A 20,880-nucleotide genomic window follows, 5' to 3' on the forward strand; every position below is an offset into this window, starting at 1 on the left:
ATTCAACAGTAGTATGCATCCATTAGTTACTTTTGGAAAATAGTAACATATTAGTAATATTATTACTCAAATTGTAAAGTAATTAGTTAAAGGTAATAATATTATTTTAAGTAATGTAGTTACTTTCCAACACCGCTTAGAATACAAAAAAAGGCTGACGATCATCATTGGCATTAACCATGTCTGTTGTTTTATTAACATAACTTACACTGACAGAGTTTTGTTGTCAATCTTTTTCTTTTAATTTTTCTTTTTTTTTGTACTGTCTTGTAATCCAGTGCAGGAATGGAAAGAAACTTGGTCAAATGAAACCAAAATGACAGTGTTCAACTACACTGGTGTGCAGCATGAAGAATCCCATCCTCTTCACATTGCTCCTCTATATTCACTGTATTATTGTATACGGTAGGTGTATATACATCTATTATGTGTATACTTTATCACAGTTACAAAAATAAGATACAATACTGTGGAAGCATGACTATACATACAAGGTGAAAACAGAACACACAAAAGCTGTACAGTCCTCATTGAGGGCAAAGATACACACACAGTTTAAAACAGTTTAAAAAAAACAAAAAATCAAATGCACGGACTCTTTCAAGCTCTGACCATTATATTTCTACCCCTGACCCACAGAATAATGTGTTCTCTTGAATGTGGTGCTTCGTTACAAATAAAAGAACACAACATTAAACATGGGTTTTGCATTAACATTAATATTAGAGTTGCACCAGCAGATGAAAAACTTTGCCATTTGCCAATAATTTCTATATCAGTGATACTTATATTCTTGGTGTGCGTTATCACACAAGTGAGACGATGATATATATAGAAAAGCTTTGACAGTATATTGTAAGCAAATCATTTTCATACCGGTGCAACCCTAAATCCTGAGTACTTACTACTTAATACTTTGGTGCGTAACTAAGTATAAATCAGGTGGAATTGATATACTGTAGTTTATTTTCTATTTATACTGATTTGTTCCTCTGTATCAAAGGGACATCTACCGTGCGTTTCCAGTGTTCAAATAAATAGTGTCAGGAACAACAGAACATATACGCCTAAACTTTGGAGGTGCTTGTAGGTCCTCTTAATATTCCCCTACCTGTACAATTGCCCATATCACAGCCTTTACCCAAACACACATAATCACAAGATATTAAGCTATCATGCAATTATACTCATTGTTATTATTTTTTTTCATTATTGCCCCACACTCACAGATTATTTTGCAGAAATGTGATACATTTACAAACAAAGCCATTCAGGATTCATGAATTATGTCCCAGAAATGGTAGGCATAAAGTGTGGAAACAGCAGCGTTCAGGTGCACAAGTGATGAAGATATTATGTCCTAATCAGCAAGGACAATAATTGCAGAAGCTGCACGATCCCTTGGGAACATATTATATTTTCTAAAAGAACATAACAGGTTAATGGAAATGGAACCAGGGTGCATACTGTATATGCACTTTACTGGCATTATTCCCATGTAATACTTGATGAAAACTGTTGGGACACAGTAATGCCCTGTAAGTACTAAGAAGAAATCTCCTTAACTTACAGCATTACACCCCTGTAATTACATTAACCACTTGAACCCCAGCATGTCCATTCTTGGGGGAACTGACCAAAAACAGAAGATCTACAAGCTCAAAAATGTCATTTGGAGCTTGTAGATCTGCTATTTCTGGCGTAGACGGAAAAGGTGTACAGTGTAGTCACTCCACCATTCTCCATAGGTTACTGAAGTAGGGCCACAGTGCAATAATAACTTATATCAGTGTACTGTAATCTGACATCAGACACGGATAAGAAGCTCATGGCACTTCCCATGTGCCAGTATTATAGATGAGAGAACTGAATGTGCACATTTTGAACATCTGATTTCCAATTGTCACGTTGTTGAACAAAAACATCACCACTAACTGTCTCTAAGGGAGGAAAAAGTGTCTTTTTCCACTGAGCCATTATTTGGGAAACTCCCACAGCATCCTCCTTCAACACGTCTTTGTATTGAACCGAGAACATGAGTGTAGTTTTTATAATCGTATGCCCTGGTTTACAGATGGCTAAATTACAGAGCACTATACTGTACTGAACTGTAGTAACAGACAATCATACCTATGCCTTCCGCTGCAGAGAAAACAGATAAACCAGTAAGCAGTATAGTTCCTATGAGTTATATTATAGCACGATACATCAACCATATTTTTCACAAGTATTTCCACATTGATTAAAATACATATCAGACATTTTAAACGTATTTCATATAGAGACCAAACTGAGGATTTCTCTTTTCATATCTTCAAAGAGGTTTGTGTGTTTAGTCTTTTCATGATTTTAGTTCTAGATCAATCACTGGCTCTATTAAATAATGTCACATAGCCTACTCATGAAATCCTCCCTATGCCAAAGAATGGTTGAAATTGCAAGATATTACTCCCTGCATAGCGTCAAGTGGCTCTGTGACTGACATCGGTTAGCTGTCTTGCAGTATTGAAACCAAAATGAAAATCTAAGTTTGGTATTTGAATATCACCGTCCTAGACAATCGATGCATCTGCTGTACTGATTTGATTTTGAGATCTAGTCCAGTAAAGTAAAGAAAATGCATAATTTTTTCAATCACATCATATTTACACAGAAACCTTAGGAGCATGAAATGGACTTTAAACCATTTAGGACGGGAACGCATCTGTGTCGCTTTAGCAATTTTAACCATTATTTTAAACTTTTGCTGTTGAAAAATAGCAGATTTACAAGCTCATACAAGCTACAAGCTTGTAGATCTGCTATTTTTGAAAAGTCTTGAAAATGTGTGCAATTATTTTAATATATCGTTGTCGAGAGGAAACCTAACTACATTTTTGAGGTTTTCGGCATAAATCAGTGCTATGAATTGTTTAGAAAATATTTAACCAATGGAAAGTAGTTAAAAACGCTTGGGACAAAACCTCTTAACTCCATTGGACCCTCAAACTGTCTGCTAAAGCAACTAACTCCACCACCCCTCATGAAAGTTATTGACAATATATAAAGTCACACCATCAACTTTGATGAGGCAGTATTGCTTTGTTTTCAAAATATACGGTTTTCTTAATTTCCTGAAAAATGTATATTTTTCATTTCCTGAAAAATTTACATTTTGGAGTTAAGTGTTTTTTTCCTGACAGCAGAGATATATTCTTTCACAGCAAACGTTTTTAATTAAAATCTTTGGTTCTGGGTGGTCCCTGGAACACATGCATATAATTCTGGGGGTCCTTCACATGGAAAAGTTTGAGAACCACTGACATAAAAACATTTTTCAGAAAACTGTCAGGACTTAGAACACTGTAGATTGTAGAACATTGTAGAATCTGGTCTCAGTCCTAAATGGGTTAAAGACGGCAGCAATTTCACAGAACACAGTGAGCTCAAACTGATTTTGATACGATAAAACATCAAACATTTGAAAACATGCTGAAGCTAATTTCTCTAATAAATATGAAGTATATAGAATATGGACCAGATATTCCCACTTAATGTCAGAATGAGGAAGACAGTGCTAATATAGCTAGAGGTTTCCACAGAGTACAAAGGAGAGAAAGAGATTGAAATACCTGCTGAGTAACAGCCAACATAAAACAGGACATAATATGGATAAAATTATTACTGGAGCCTGAGGGCCGTGGGGTAACTCAAAAAGAAAAGAAAAACATTTTAAATACAGTAGTACAACCCCAAATTGGCATTTTGAACCGTTGGGTTTGATCTTATTGTCAACAATCGGTGTTCGAGACGGCTGTCATCAGTTTTTCGAAGTTTGTCTTCATTCTCAAATTGGTGGATTAATCTGAAGTTGGTGTCGTTTGTATATTTAGTTTATATATTACCGATTTGTGTATCCCCCGCTCCTATCGGAACATGGGTGGCTGGCAGGAATGTTTAAGGATCAGGAAGACTAGGGGAATTTATTTCTGGCGGATGTGACAGAGGATTGGAGGCTAGGAATCAATTGCTTTTTGTTGCCGTTTACGTAAACAAGGCATGGTCGTCATCCTGACGAGTCGGGCTTTGATTGCCCTTATTAGGGCAGCGCCACCAGGATTTCCACATAATTGACGGGGAAGAAGCCTGAGCTGCCCTGCACCATGCCTTCATACCAGTTGTCGTCGATTTTGTTGGTCAGGGTGATGATGTCGCCCTCCTTGAACCCTAGCTCCCCCTCATTCTCAGGGTCAAAGTCATACAGCGCACGGCAGCACGGCTGGTCCATCGGCGCTGCATAGGGTGAGAGAGAAAGGGAGATGGAGAGACGGAGAGAGGAAGGGTAAATGGAGGATCAGACAGAAGGAGGAGTATACATGGATATATAGATGAAAGATGCTCAAATAAGAGACAAAGTAGAGATGAAGTGATATTTCCTGAAACGAAGGGCTCACCTGGGGACCTGGCTGAAAGTGGAATGGTAGAGACAGAGACAGAGAGAGAGAGAGGTGGAGGACAGAGGAGAAAAGATGATGAAGATTATTTTGATATTGATTGTTGAAGTGATTTGGCATACAAAGTTAAGAAATAGAAACGTGAACGGCGAAAAGGAGGCAGAAGTGTGGAAAAACAGAGGTTAGAATTTCAGGTTTGTGCAAATATAATGATAAATAAGCCCGACAACAATAAAAGTCGTACTGTGTAACATTCATTTTAGTCTGTTTTGGTGACACCTCTTTTGTCCATAGACTGCTGAAAAAGGAACGCTGCCAGGGTACTAGTGCCCGAGGATACTTTGGAGATCAACAAACAGTAGAAGTGGTATTTATTAACACTATAACCCATGAATAAATGCTTTCCGGTACATTTCCAGTACCTATATGTCATTTTGGCGCAAGTGTCTGGGGCAGACACTTGCGAATAAAAATAGTGCTTAATACTGTTTCACATACACATACAATGGTTATTTGAAAAGGTTACACAGTATGACTTTCAAGGGGATTAAATAAATAATAGAAATGCATTGCAGACTAGAGTGGCAGCCACTGTAGTGTAGATATCATCCTCTATGCATTTAGCCTGCATATATTGTATTTTGTGCCACACAACAAACATACAATAGGACCAAATAACTATACTTTAAAGTCTCCAGACCACGAATTGTTTATAAAAAACTAGATTATTCTTCAATATGGAAGGAGTACTGTTGATGTGATAGTTTAGACATGCAGGGCTGAGAGGCTACAATGGTTACAACTGTAGCTGCACTACAAAAATAAAATGAAGATGAGGCCAAAACAATGACTGGAAAAGAGTTGAATACTGGTATGAACATTCAAAAAAAGAATCATTCATATAGAGGACAAGAGTGACTCTCAATTCACTCTTGGCTCACCTGGAGATCTTGCTGTAAAGGAAGATAGGACAGAAGAAGAGAGGTTAAGAGGAACTTCAGTGTTTATGCTTCCCAGCACAAACAAAAATGCAGCATGGATGAAGCCATGAGAGGAGAGATGGATGGGCAGATTATTACATGGATGAATAGATGTGAATGGCAAAGAAACACAGATGCAAATGTTCTGATGAGGTAGCAGTATTATTTTGTCCATACTCGCTTCTTTTGTTCAGTTCTTGGGTCAAATTGCATCTCTAACCCAAGCCTACTAAGACACTGTTCAGTGTGCACAAGTGTCTTAGTAGCATGTTAGACACATGGAGAAGCAGGCAGGCAGACAGACAGACAGACAGACACAAACGGATGGATGGACAGACAGACGGACAGACAGTGATAGAGTGAAGAGATATTGATGTATCTCTCCAGGATTCACTCAGAGCTCACCTGGGGACCTGGCTGCAAAAGGGGTTTGGAGAAGAGGGAAGGTTGTAAAGCAAGGAAAATAGAACAGCAGTCATAATTTGCATTGGATTGCTGATGATGATGATGTTGATGGAAAAAAGGGTGGCAGTTAAGATGTGATGCGATGAAGAACACACGCACCACAAAGAAAAGAATATGAGTACATTTGACCCATAGGCTCACCTGGTGACCTTGCTCCTATAGAAATTAACAAAGAAATCATAAAGGGAAACAGAAGAACACAATGTTTGTGTTCAGTCGTTGCAGATGGATGGACAAACTGTTGAGTACAAAGTTCTATTAAGAATAAAGGTTATGAAAAGGCATAGGGAAAAGAACAAAGATGTTGTGCAGACACATACCGGTAGTTATAGATACTTCACAATGACTTTATTACACTATTAGCCAACAAATGTATCTCTATAGTCTACTAAGTCTAGTCATTATTGTTATATCTTTGTCATAAACTAATGTCGTATTTTATACTTTGTCATGTGACAGTGTTGCTCGCACGAAAGTTGTAAAATAACAGGGTAATTTTTCCAGTTATCAATGTACAAGATTTCTGCATAAGTATGCATGGTACACAGTAAAGGGCTGTCCACACCAAGACTATAACGCTAGATAGACTATAAAACGCTGATTTATGTTACAAGATTCCAATACACTGTTACGAGAGTTGTCGTCTTTTGAAGACACATAATTTCATATGGGCGAGCATCAATTTGATGGTATTCCGATGAATGTCAAAGAGGAGATGTCCTATCAGCAATGCCATGGTAAAATATGAGTGATGTGTTGAATGTGATGGCATGTAAATTTGGATTGATTTTAATTGGCAATGTTGCTCATCAATTCGCTCTGAAAGTGATCCAATTGAAATTGTTTGCCACTGTTGTTGTTAGTTGTGGCATGGAGTCTGTGAGTGAACGATTTTTTTAAATAATATATATTTTTACATGTGATGTTATAGAGGGTATGCGCATGACATCATCATCATACCCGGAAGTTATGTGGCAAAACTAACTTTCTACAAAAAACTAGTTCTGGCCTTGATCATACATCCAAACAGAAAAGTCAGATCTGATTGCGTTAAACAACGTTAAACACTTTGCCACTCACTATATGCATGTGCGACATACTAGCGTCATGTCCAGGGGGTGTACTTGTACATCAAGCTGCCTCACGCTACAGAAACAGGAGATAGGCCCTATGGGCCTCATGGCTCGGCAAGGCTACGTACTTTACTACTTACTTATACCTTCTATAGTTAATGTGTTCACATATAGAGTTATTGTTCTTTTGTTAATTGCATTTATAGGTTAATACATTTGTCATCAACAATTACTACATTATCCCATTCTGACCGGGCACCCATTTTGGTGTTAGCATCATGTTATGCTTTAGCTATTTAAAAATAGCAGATCTACAAGCTCATATCGCGCCACCGAGTGGCGCGATACGAGCTTGTAGGTCTGCCATTTTTGAAAAATCGAAGAACGACTGACATTTTTAGAATCTGATCTCGGGTCAGAATGGGTTAATCAGACCAGTGTGTGTCCAGTGGAAAACCTCGTATGAATCTGATCTCAGGTCAGAATGGGTTATAGTATTCATATACAATGTCTCCTGGGGCTCACCTGGGGACCTGGCGCCGCCGCTGCTACTGGGGAATCCTCCATTGAAGTTCTCGATGTTGGAAAGGTCCATGGACATACGAGGTTTAGGAATAAACTCTTTCTTAGGCTTCTCAGCGGCATCCTTTATCCTGCAACATGGGACACAAACACAAGCCCTCAGCAAGCAAACAGAGACACATTTTGACAAACAGTCAAAGCTGCTGTAAGATGACTTGGATGCATTGGAAAATTATGGTGTCCAACATTTGGGATCTTAGCTTGTTATGGCATTCATTCAATCATTCATTCATTCATTCAGACAGCTCCCGTGAATTAACTTCAAGCTAGCACACATTCTGACTGAAACCCTTTAGCTGTCACCAGTACTGACCGTATCTCCATCTTAGCGCTGAGCTGTGTGAGGATCTCAACAGACCTGCTGTGATATTCAAACTGAGCTTGGACCAGTGCAGCCAGCTGGCTCACCTGTTCAATCTGCAAAATCAAAAGACTGTTAGATTGTATATGTTTCTTAGTCGCAGCTGTTCATACGCTTCAGGAGTGGTCCGTCACTGATTGCTTAATGCTGTGTTTCATGGCAGCTGGTGTACTTGAACTCGCAGTTCCTTACATCAGCCTCTAGAAGGTTGAACATGCATTGCTCGGCAAGCTCCTTGGAATCGTCAAACTTCTCCAGGGCTTGTTTCATCTCATCGTCTGTCATCTTGGCCTGGCGCTTCTTCTTGTAGTCAAAGTCCAGACGACGACCCTGCATTTTCTTCAGGTGGTGCTGCAAAGGAGACAAAATGGTCATCCAATAGCTAGGGACATTTCTTTGCTCCCGATCCGATGCCGGAAGCGCTTTTTGTTATAGAGCAGTAGGCTAACTGATAGAGGTCCTGATCTGGATATAGAGCAGTAGACTAACTGATAGAGGTCCTGAGCTGGATATAGAGCAGTAGGCTAACTGATAGAGGTCCTGATCTGGATATAGAGCAGTAGGCTAACTGATAGAGGTCCTGATCTGGACATAGAGCAGTAGGCTAACTGATAGAGGTCCTGATCTGGACATAGAGCAGTAGACTAACTGATAGAGGTCCTGAGATGGAAAAAGTACTAAAATAAATACTTTTTAGTAAAAGTAATAGTATCAATACTGCAATGTAGAAATACTAGTCTGAAGTACATTTTACAACTCATTGTGCAAAATGTCCCATTTCACAAGTTTTTAAATGTTTAAAAAGCTTTTGAAAATAGCAGCTCTACAAGCTCACAATGCCTTGCACCGAGACACATTGGGAGCTTGTAGATCAGCTACTTTCAAATGGCCAAAATGTATATACTGTAGGGCTGAAGTGGTTAATGCATGTTTTGTAATAAAAACCAAAATATACAACAGTAACTAACTAGTAAAGGTTTCAAATGATTGTAGGAGTAATAGCCCTCTGAGATGTAGTGAAGTAGAAGTAGGCTAGTGAATATTGAAAATACTCACTAGTAAAGTTTAAAAAAAAACATATACTTGAGTAAATGTTACTGTCCAACACTGGAACATACAGCATAATGTCTCCATTGTGTCTGTGTTTTTTTTATATATATATTTTTTTTATCCCACGATTTCGTAACCCATTTTTCACCCCTGTGTCAATTATCTAATGTGATCCTGGGCTCTACACACCCTCCGCCAACCTAGTTCCCATATATGGGGGACATGGGGAGAGCAACGGACTTGAACTCATGCTTCCTTCATGCCTGAGTGTCCAAGTTGCTCCTTTACACCTGACAGGGGTAGTTTCCCTGGTTGGATGTAGCGCGTGGAAGGAAAACGTTATTCCAACCAGTTCCTTTCCCCTCCATCAGGCGCCCCGGCTGGCCAGGGGGAGGCAGTTTAGAGACCAGGATTACTGCATGTTTTTTGTGAGGATACCGTAGGTGACACGGGGAGAACATGCAAACTCCACACAGAAAGGCCCTTTCGCCAACCCCGCCTCGGGTATGGGCACCGATGACGCGGAGGAGGAGACACGCTGCCAGCGCCCACAGCGTCCCGAGCGGGAATCGATGTTTGTGTCTGTGTTGGTAGCACACGTACTAACTAGCCGATGAGTGGCATCATGTGCTCCTCTTACCTGGATCTCCCTGAGGTCTTTGTCATGGAGGTTCTGCAGCGGGTCAATGAAGTTCTGTTTCACCTCCATGTCTAGGGCATCCTTCACCTCCCCGAGCTCATGCATGGCTTCCGCGACATCGACCAGGGAAAGGCCTGAAGCACCCGCCAGATAGGAGGAGATGATATAGAGTAGGAGAAGATATTAGAAGGGTAGATATATGAAGAAGAAAAAAATACAAAAAGAGAAGGGAGGAGAAGATAAGAGAGAACATCCATGCTGATCCATATAGACAGAAATTTCATTAGCTGCCAACATTCCCTCTCTCAATAACATTGACATTTCAGACAATTGCAATGGTGATTGACCTCAGCTGTCTTGTCCTGATAACAAGCTCTTACTTTTTGCCCAACATTGTTATACTATGCTACTTCCTCCCTTGAATGCAGAAAGTTATGACACAATATTGTTGTCTAGCTCTAGCTTACAGCAGTTTCTCTATCACTACTCATTCAAGCAGCATAGGCTGCATTAAGCGTTACTGCACTTTACCAAAGTTGGATTCCTCTCCAAGCTCCCTGCCAAACTTGGACATGGCTTCTCCCAACACGGTCTCAGTTTGAGTATAGCCCGGACCTTTCTCCTGACCCCGCATACGAGACATGGAGTTCATCATGGTCATCTTGGCTCTAGTGGCTGGAGAAACACAATATCAGTAACGACAGTTAGCCAACTCACAGTGGCCCAAACGAGCCAACACAAACCAACCCAACCACACATTCAGCCCACCTATAGTTTAGTTTAGTTAGACTGTTCTGCAACTGGATGGTCTCAGGTTCAATCCCCATAATAATTTGTGTGTTTCTGTGTACAATGAAATACCCTGCAAATAAGTTATTTTTTCTAAATAATAAATTACTATGGATTAGATTTGCAACAAAATGCTTTAACTCCAATATGGACAAACCACACAGAAATGGTCCTTCATAACTCAATCCATTTGGTCTCACCTGGATTGGGCTGCAGGTACTCATTAGTCCTGGTCATGATGTCCATCACGCACCTGGAGGTGCTGTCCACCTTCTATAAACCACAACATGAAATATTATGGAATGGACCAAACTGAGTAGAGAGAGGGGGTAAACAAAGAACTAAGAAGGTACTCAGTAGAATGCAGACCTTTAGGTCCTTTATTTAATTTGATTTAACACTTTACAGATCAGGATAATAGTCAATCAATGTTTTATCATGAAACATAACCGTAAAAAATATTTTCCCCCATTTACACTTTCTCTCACGTATACCCCTGAAGTACCTGCACAAACCCCATTTGAGAAACACTGCTCTAAGCTATATGTTTCAAGAACATTCTTGCCTTCTCCATTTCAGTGAAGTCCACATCCATCTTCGTTCCTTCGGCGCCTCCACATTTCTCACTCACAATCTGTAACACACACACACACAGACACAATTTCAATGTCTTTATTTGAGTCCACATTTATAAAATACATTATCAAGGGCATAAATATTTTCAGTTGCTTCTGATATCCCACGCACTCAAAACATCATGTGTCTCAGTGCTTGAGTCCAGACAAGCCCTAAATGTACAGAATATAGGCAACACATGAACTTATTCACAGCCAACATTGGTCACTCCAGTCTGTCATATTACCAACACCGAAAGTAAATCATGGGTACAAAAAGCACCTTCTCCTCCAAATAGACACACACACACACACACACACACACACACACGGGTGACGGGTCGGTCTAAAGCACACACAACGTACAGGTCGATTATTGCCAGGCGGGGCGTTGTCAAAATTGGAACTGTGCAGGACTCTGACACAACCCTGGCAGAAATATGCGCCCTGAGGCGTGCCCTTTTCTAGTTTAAATTGTTGATTTGTTCAATGCACTTACTCAGTGCTTGTATTGGACCATAGTCCCCCTGGTAATAAGGTTAAGTAAATGTGTGTTGTTCACATGCTGTAATGATGGTAACATATTTTGTTGTTTTCCATCATCTGAAAAACACTGACAGACTGTTGGGTCATGCACTGCTCAGCAACAATGGAAGGCTCTTCTATAGGTTCCCAAACTATTTAGCTCAATACCCAAAGAGAAATAGAAATAGCAGATGTATTACTTCTTAAACCCATGTGGGGTAAGCACCTTAACGGCTATGGTCGCCCCGAATTAAATTATATTTGGAGGTGGTTGGAGGTGGTCTCCCAGGCATTGGGTATAAATGTCTGAAGGTCCTAAGCCCAATATCTCCACCTGCCAAGTAAAGGGTAACGGGATTGAATGTTGGCTATACATTTTACGGAGGATTGCTGCTACAAAAATAAAATAATCTTGATGTATTTTCCTGATTATGCTTAGTGAGACATATATTTCCTTGTCATCGGTTCCAAACAACCCTACAAATACTTTTCTCAAATCCTCCTTGTGGTTTCCATGGAGATAGCCACATTGTCAGACTTGGCAGATGGATTTGTGGGTATTGGACTTACTCGCCTATCATTTATTCTTCCCATAACCATCCCCCTCCCCAAACGACACACACACACACACACACACACACACACACACACACACACACACACACACACACACACACACACACACACACACACACACACACACACACACACACACACACACACACACACACACACACACAGTCATAGGATAATGGCATGAAGGCAATTTGGTACATGGAATATCCTCATTGCCTAAGAAAAGTACAAATAAAATAATATACGGTTGGCTATGTAGAGAGCTAATGATGATTATAGTTATCAGTAATCAGACATTATGAGTTTATGCTAATACTGTAAACATTTCATATGAAGTCAGAGACACGTTGTGTGCCCGTAGTCAGTGACCAAGCACTTTGTTAGTGAGGCTATATAAAGACACATTGAAACATGAAGACAGACATGATATGTCCAGCAAACCCCAATGGCTAAAGGTCAACAACCTTAATAAACAGTGAAGTCACATCTTGTTTACAGACATTAAAGGAAGCAAGTATAGTGAGCGAATTTATGATTGGTCAAGATGTCCGTTAAATAGATCTCTGAAGAGTGAAATGCAGCTCACTTGCGATAGGTCTTAGAATTATCATGTATTGTACAGCTTTGCACGGCTCAACCGTTAAAGCTTTCCCATCTCGATTGTCATGATTTGATTTATTTCACACCACTATTTAGAGGCTAATGAATTTTTGGTTTACATAATAGAAGTCAGTCAATTGGGTTTGTGCTTTGTGGTGAGGGGACGGGGTACGGGGGGACGGGCTAAGCCTCCACCAGAGCAGGCTAAAGCCCCCTAGCCTGATCAGAAGATACCAGCATACCATACAACTGCTGCACATACTTATTAATACACAGAAGGGCGACTGTGGCTCAAGAGGTAGAGCAGGTCGTCCAATGATCCATGGGTCGGCGGTTCGAATCCCGGCTCCTCCTGTCTACATGTCGAAGTGTCCTTGGGCAAGACACTGAACCCCAAATTGCTCCCGATGTGCTGGTTGGTACCTTACATGGCTTCCGCCGCAGTCGGTGTATGAATGTGTGTGTGAATGGGTGAATGTAATGCACAATCTATGTGAAGCGCTTTGGATAAAGGCGCTATATAAATGCACCATTTACCATTTACAGAAGAACCCATTTAAAACTTTGATGTCATAATACTTACACACATTTAAGAAAACAAACTCTGTTAATACCTGTAATTACCAATTGCTACTACTGTAAATGAGCTGTCATCTCATAATCGCATAATCAAATTTTCCAACAGAACGTCAAAGAGTCCCCATATGAAATATCAATTAGACACAGGAGCGATGTGCTTGGTAAGACACAGGCTAAAAATGTTGCGTGTGTGCGTTCGTGTTCCTGTTCGCTGACTTGTTTAGTTGTGCTGTTCTGTCTATAAATTCAGCAGAGAACAAGACTAGTTCCTATAGGGATGCACAATATGGATGGTCCTAGGGATGGTAAAGCAGCATCCAGCTGGGTCAGGCATCCATACAAGCAACACTGTTTGTGTTCACAGGAGGGATGCTAGGCATGCTGGGTGGGGTGGGGCTGAACTGCCTCAATGGAACAGGATATGAAGGTCCCCCGTGCACTTGCCTGAGATGCCTTGCATGGGACGAGGAGGTAGCTGTTTGTTGGATATAGTAGTATCAATACAGCTGTATGGAGTGTGCATGGCGGGACATTGGCACAAGAATGCTATGAATGGAATGTGGACCTAGTTTACGCAACGGAGACCTGCTGCTGGTTACGGACAAGGTCAGGAACAGGAGGAGGCTGGTAGGGCACTGTGTCAAGCACCCAGAACTGGTGGTGAGCAAACTGACACTGTTGGAGCCAACCCAAGGGACAGCGAGGAGGGAAAACTGGCACACACCTATATGCAGACACACTGTGGTGCAGTGACAGTGGAGATAGCAAGAGTGCAGAGCTCAAGACCTTGATGCTGAAGAGGAGGGAGTGGAGGCCAGCAAGTCCTGAGTTGGTGTCGGTTAGTCCACACTCTCACATTGCATTGCACGTATATACTGTAACATATATAATATAACGTATATATATATATATATACATATATATAACATATATATATATTAATGCTGGGCCGTTATCGGCGTTAACGTGCTGCGTTAACGCGAGAATATTATCGCGCGTCAAAATAATTATCGCCATTAATCTATTCTCAAAGTTGGGTCTGGGAGCTGGGTCTGCATTGACTGCATAAAGCGAGCAAGCTAGGAATTTCACTTTGATAGTTTTACCTGGCGGAATTACTCTGTGGAAGGGAGAAGTCCTAACCTAACAGGGACAAGGTGAAATAAATTACTCTGAGAGCGGGGCGGTAACTGAAGTATCACCTAACGCACAAGCATCCCTTGCGTTGGTTGATGATAGCGAAGCTGCCGGCGGGCCAAGCACTAATATGGCTCCAGGGAAAAGTGTTCGTCAAACTACAATGTTGGAGTGCAACCGTGGCAAGCCCGTCAGCCCAACTTTATCAGCCAAGCTAACTAACCTCCTAGCTCAGTGGATTGCCATCAACTGCCGGCCTATCAGTGTGGTTGAAGATGATGGGCTCGAGCTTCTTCTCCAGGCGGCCACAGGCGACCCATCTTACAAACTACCTGCGAGACGAACTATCACAAGGAGAATCCATGACCAGTACGCCGCAGAGAAAGCTGCGAAAGATGAAAAGTTGGCCGGGGCGGCGTGTGTAGCACTGACTGGGGACCATTGGACATCTGTCAAAAACGACAACTACCTTGGCGTTACTGTACACCTCATCGATGTCAGCTGGGAACCAGTGCCAGTTTAGATCAGTGTCCACTTAAGTGGTGGTCAGAGCACACTGCTGTTTATGGTAAGATGGCCCACATTGCCCAGAAGTACTTGGGGACTCCTGCCACAACTGTCCCATGCGAGAGACTGTTCTCTTTAGCAGGCCACATTGTACAGAATAAAAGATCTAGTTTGTCACCAGACAATGTGAACAAGCTGGTGTGTCTGAGTGACTGGTGGAAGAAGGAGAGGTAGAGGTTGGACTCAAATCATGTCACAAAGCTACTGACTGTAAACAGTTCACCTCTAGGTTTACAGTTTAATTAATGTCATATCCCAGAAAAGGGGGTTGTTCTTGCACCCACTGTTTCAAATTGCCTGTATGGTAACGTGTTTATGGTTATTCGTGTTTAACTGAATAAACAATGTATAACACACGTACATCATATTGAACATTATTATATTTTCATTACCAATTATGATAGGGCTCCTGGTCTAATGGGCCACGTGGCCCGTTCAAGGATTTACTTCATTGTCATTACGTCATTATTTAGGTAGCGCACACATATTTTCAATGCTTTCGGCAGAGTTCAAATGAGCCATTTTAATCTAGATTAATCTAGATTAACTCCAGAATTGCAGTGAGATTAATCTAGATTAAAAAAATTAATATATGCCCACCACTAATATATATATATATATATATATATATATATATATATATATATATATATATATATATATATATATGTTAACTCATTACAATTGCCAAAACAGTAATAATAATTAGTTATTAATCCAAGTAATTTTTGAATTACGAAGTTACAATGAAATCGGTTCATTTTTGACAGAGAAAGTATAGGAATGTGTGTGTGTGGGGGACATGTTGTGATGTGACCCATTGTTAGCTTGTAAATGTGGTATTTTTTTTAAGCATCTGCCCGTCAGGAATGAACTTAGTGGAACCTCTGTAAACGCCTTCTGGGGACGCTGAGCACAGATTTGAAGACCCCAGCATGCTAACTGAAGACTGTGGAGCCACTGAAAAACAGCCACTGTTGATTTAATACAAAGAACACAGAATCATTTTGAAAGAACAATGGCCAGTGGGCAAGCTCCTACAATTGGCTGGCCGACCAGTGGTGTAACTTCATTAGTCAGAATCACAGACTGACTCAGTCAGTGTTGATAGGGCTGACCTGGATATTACGGAACAGACAAAAAGCATAAACAGTGAAATGATTTGCAGCAGAAGGAGAAAGAAAACCAGCTAGGCCAGGTCAGGTTGTTGTGGCCTCCTGGTGGTGCTATAATAGGCCAATGTGAATAGGGTGCCATTTCTTCCTAAGTCTTTGATGGCAATTGAATGATTTAAGACATTTTGTTCCAAAAACGTGTTTTGCAAAAATCCACCTGTTGGTGGCGCTATAACAGGCCAATGTGAAAAGGGTGGGATTTATTCCTCTGCCTAGTAGGAAAGTGCATGAAAGATGTCACGTAAAATGCACGCTGCGATCATGATTTGAGGCTTTATGTTCAAAATGGGCCAATCCTGCAAACTTTGGAAGCCAATGTAAGCCAATTAGGATGGAATATGAAATATCGTACAGAAAGATCTGTCTTGAGCACATGATTATAGAGATACTGTGTAACGATGTGCAGGATTTTTTGACAGAATCTGGAGGAGTAATATATATATATATTTTTTTTAAGTCGGCCTCTAGGGAGTGTGCATTCACCGTTTCATAGGGATGTGTAAATGTGTCCAAAATGAAAATTGATTTGTATAATTCAATATTAACGATTAATCGATTCATCGTTTTTTTTTGGGGGGGTGGGGGGGGGGATTTTTATTTTTATTATATTTTTTATATATATATATATATCTTTTTTTAATGAACCCTACAAATAAAAAAAATCTTCCCCCCAAGGGGTACCTAAGTCAAAAAAGTTTGGGAACCCCTGATGTAGTTTATTAACAATAATTATAACTCTTGAGAGTTAATAAGGGTCCATTTGGTTACTAACTCCATCTTTTAAATGAGGACCACTGGTGGTCCCTGGACCACTGTTGATCCAATTGATCACCATAGCAACCCCAGCCTAGGCCTGATTAGGTAAATTCCCAACACCTGCTAAATCCTCCAAACCTGTATCTTGATTGGAATCAATCTCCACTCACACTCCTCTCAGTCATGCAGCTACACAGACACATCCCAGGCACACTTTGGTAGGCCTATAGCCCTGTCCTGTTTGGATGACAATATTGCCTTTCCAACAGATTTTCATTAAAAAAAAAAACAGAAAAAAAAAAAAAAACGATTATCGATTATTAATTTTCATAATCGATTTCGGGTCCTATCAACGATAATCGATTAATCGATTAATCGGACCCATCCCTACCGTTTCACACAGATTGGTGCAGTTATAGGTAGAAATTTGAAAATATGCCTCATGGTGGCGCTATAACAGACGGTTCTGGAAAATTTGGGGCATAGGTTCGTCGTTGGCATCCAGGGAGTGTGTGCAAAGTTTGGCATTGGCATCGATCGGGTTAACGCACACTCACAGACGGATGGAGGGCAAAACATACTATCTCCCCATGCCTTCGGCCTGGTGGAGACAATGAGAGAGAGAGAGAGAGAGCAGACTCTGGGCCACAGAGAGATGGTATAAGCCAGCAGTTATCTCATGAGCTAAGCAGATAAATGAATGAATAGCACTCAATAAAGCAGGGAGGGCCAGTGGGGGACCATTCAATGACAGAACTGGAACTGCACATGAATGGAGATGAACTGCTCTGGTGGCTGTTCCAACCCAGTGGACTGCACAAACTGTTTACGCTGCTAGCCCACTACTCCTGCAACCACTTTATGTACAAGAGAGTGAGTTTGTTTGTGTGGGCATTCTTGCATACTGGAGTTCTCCCTTCCATCACAACATCTCTGTCCTTATCTGCATGTCTGAGTCAGTACATTGGTGCCCAAATCAAGAATATGCGGAAGTAGAGAGTTCTTCCGGGTGCTTCAAATGCCAAAGCAACTTCCATTGAAATGAATAGCTGGGAGCGGGGAAGTCCACTCTCTAGTTTATATATAACTCAATGCATTTCCCCCATCCTCTTCTTTCATCCTCTCTATCTCTCTCTTTTCAGTGGTAAGGAAAGGACAAAGTGACTCTAGCAGCATGTGTGACAAAATCGCCAGTGAAATAACAGCAGTGACATATAGCCTATAGGCCATGTCACTGGTGATATCACTCTCTCACACACACACACACACACACACACACACACACACACACACACACACACACACACACACACACACACACACACACACACACACACACACACACACACACACACACACACACACACACACACACACACACACACACACACACACACACACACACACACACACACACACACACACACAGGGTTTTACAGGCACCAGTGGGTCTTATGGCTGGATTGTATTGGATAATACCCGTGGTGTGTGAAAGCATGAGGTATAAGGTCAGTTTACAAGGTCTGGATTGCACTGGCTAAGAGACATCCATGTGCTTCTCTGACCGAGGATTGTATCCCACCAAAGTCTTCTATCCATGCGTTATATCCATCACTGAGCTTCCCAACTGATCCGTCCAAAAGAAAAGACTCTGGTTCAATTCCTGGAAGCAGTGCCTCCGGGTTGGACGGGAACTCCAACAAACACAATTGTGGCAGTGTTTGTGGGTGGGAAGCCCGCAAGGGTTTGTTTCCTTGTTGCCATGAATCCTATACCGGTTGGCCGGGGGGCCTGTTCAATGGGGACGGGATCTGGGGCGAAGGCATGCACCTCTGTGCATTGCACTCTCCTGGTGAAACTACTCACTGTCAGGTTGCAATCTGCAGTCCCTGTTGCCATGCAGCAACAAGGACTGCAGAACACATGGGGACATGGCAATGACTGAATTGGGGAGAAAATCAGACACATTTCTGGCTGGATTACTATTCTTAACCCATTTAGACCTGAGCTCGATTCTACAAATGCCTTCTAAATCATGACAGTTTTCTGAAAACCCTATGTTTCTATATCAGTGGTTCTCAACTTCTTTCATGTCAAGGACCCCCAGAATTATCTGTATTTGGCCGCCGACCCCCATCTGAAAATATGTTGTTCCAGGGACCCCCCCCCCCCAGAAGCAAAGATTTGATTTGAAATAATTCGCTCTGAAAGAATATATATTTTAACCCATTCTGACCGGGCACCCATTTTGGTGTCAGCATCATGTTATGCTTTAGCTATTTAAAAATAGCAGATCTACAAGCTCGTATCGCGCCACCGAGTGGCGCGATACGAGCTTGTAGGTCTGCTATTTTTGAAAAATCGACGAGCGACTGACATTTCTAGAATCTGATCTCAGGTCAGAATGGGTCCATCAGACCAGTGTGTGTCCGGCGGAAACCGCGTATGAATCTGATCTCAGGCCACTGTCTGATGAACTGGCCGCATAAACCTGCCACAGTCAGGGTCAGAGAATGACTGTTCCTCATTCCTAACCCTAACCCATACTGACCTGAGATCAGATTCATACGAGGTTTCCGCCGGACACACACTGGTCTGATGAACCCATTCTGACCTGAGATCAGATTCTAAAAATGTCAGTCGCTCTTCGATTTTTCAAAAATAGCAGACCTACAAGCTCGTATCGCGCCACTCGGTGGCGCGATATGAGCTTGTAGATCTGCTATTTTTAAATAGCTAAAGCATAACATGATGCTGACACCAAAATGGGTGCCCGGTCAGAATGGGTTAATAGCCCAGAATCTGGTCCCTGCTCCGTCCCAAAAATCTCTTACATCAGAGTCGGGGTCAGCAACCAATGCATGTCCTCATCTGCTCTCCTCAATACGACAGAGAGAGGATAGAAGAACACATGACACTAAAGAAATATATTCATATTAAGTTATCACCCAGCATGTCACACAGGTAGTTTATGACATTTGTTATTTATTTAGGCCAGGGAATTATTTGCGAAGACAAATCTCATTTAAAGCAATGACCGTTTTTGTTTCCATTACATGTTAAAGCCTGGGAGCTGACGAAGGCTGGATAGCTGAAACATTTGATCCAGCTCAGCTTTCCTGGTAATTAAAAGCTAAATGGGTTGCTGACTACAATTCTCTTGAGGGCCAACAATACACTCCTTTCTATATATAGAGCAAACACTCCAGTGAGCTTTTATTGGGGAGAGCTGAAGTCAACGATGGCTTTTATAGTGGGTCAAAGTCACACGCGCACACGCACACGCACACGCACACGCACACGCACACACACACACACACACACACACACACACACACACACACACACACACACACACACACACACACACACACACACACACACACACACACACACACACACACACACACACCAAGTCGATTGTTCACATTTACAGTACTGTAGGTGAACTGTAGGATTACATTAGCACGGTTTATCAAAACTAAACCATTTTAGGGATACTGAAATCTAATAGACTATCAAACAACCACACACAAGATTGTATCTCCTGGAGTTATTTAACGAGAAAATATTCCTTGCACGACAGGATACACTGAAACGCTTCCCTCAGATGTCTATCTCTCAGATATCTACCACACGCTATTTCCCTCCATAGGAGACACATCAATTCTTTCAGCTAGAGTAGGCCACTGTACAAATAAAACACAATACTAATAGTGTCCATCTGTCCATATATATATATATATATTTTTAATATTTTGTAACCCATTTTTCACCCCTGTGTCAATTATCTAATGTGATCCTGGGCTCTACACACCCTCCGCCAACCTGGGGAGAGCAACGGACATGCTTCCTTCATGCCCGAGTGTCCAAGTTGCTCCTTTACACCTGACAGGGGGGAGTTTCCCTGGTTGGACGTAGCGCGTGGAAGGAACACGTTATTCCAACCAGTTCCATTCCTCCCCATCAGGCGCCCCG

The 20,880-nt window shown here is 41.5% G+C and overlaps 1 protein-coding gene across 1 annotated transcript in view; it reads right to left on the minus strand.

Moving 5' to 3' along the window:
* Positions 1–3,241: 3,241 nt before the first annotated feature.
* Positions 3,242–20,880, minus strand: part of sh3gl2a (SH3 domain containing GRB2 like 2a, endophilin A1) — a 74,986-nt gene continuing 57,347 nt past the window's right edge. Inside the window, exons 2-10 of the mRNA XM_083765759.1 lie at positions 10,939–11,007; positions 10,574–10,646; positions 10,116–10,259; positions 9,585–9,718; positions 8,087–8,245; positions 7,847–7,950; positions 7,477–7,604; positions 6,020–6,034; positions 3,242–4,272 (exon numbers count right to left, since the gene is read on the minus strand). Of these exons, the coding sequence (XP_083621885.1) occupies positions 4,079–4,272; positions 6,020–6,034; positions 7,477–7,604; positions 7,847–7,950; positions 8,087–8,245; positions 9,585–9,718; positions 10,116–10,259; positions 10,574–10,646; positions 10,939–11,007 (1,020 nt within the window). The 3' untranslated portion in view covers positions 3,242–4,078. The remainder of the gene's footprint in view (positions 4,273–6,019; positions 6,035–7,476; positions 7,605–7,846; positions 7,951–8,086; positions 8,246–9,584; positions 9,719–10,115; positions 10,260–10,573; positions 10,647–10,938; positions 11,008–20,880) is intronic.

This window comes from Protomyctophum parallelum, assembly GCF_964188405.1.
Source record: "Protomyctophum parallelum genome assembly, chromosome: 5".
NCBI classification, from domain to species: domain Eukaryota; kingdom Metazoa; phylum Chordata; class Actinopteri; order Myctophiformes; family Myctophidae; genus Protomyctophum; species Protomyctophum parallelum.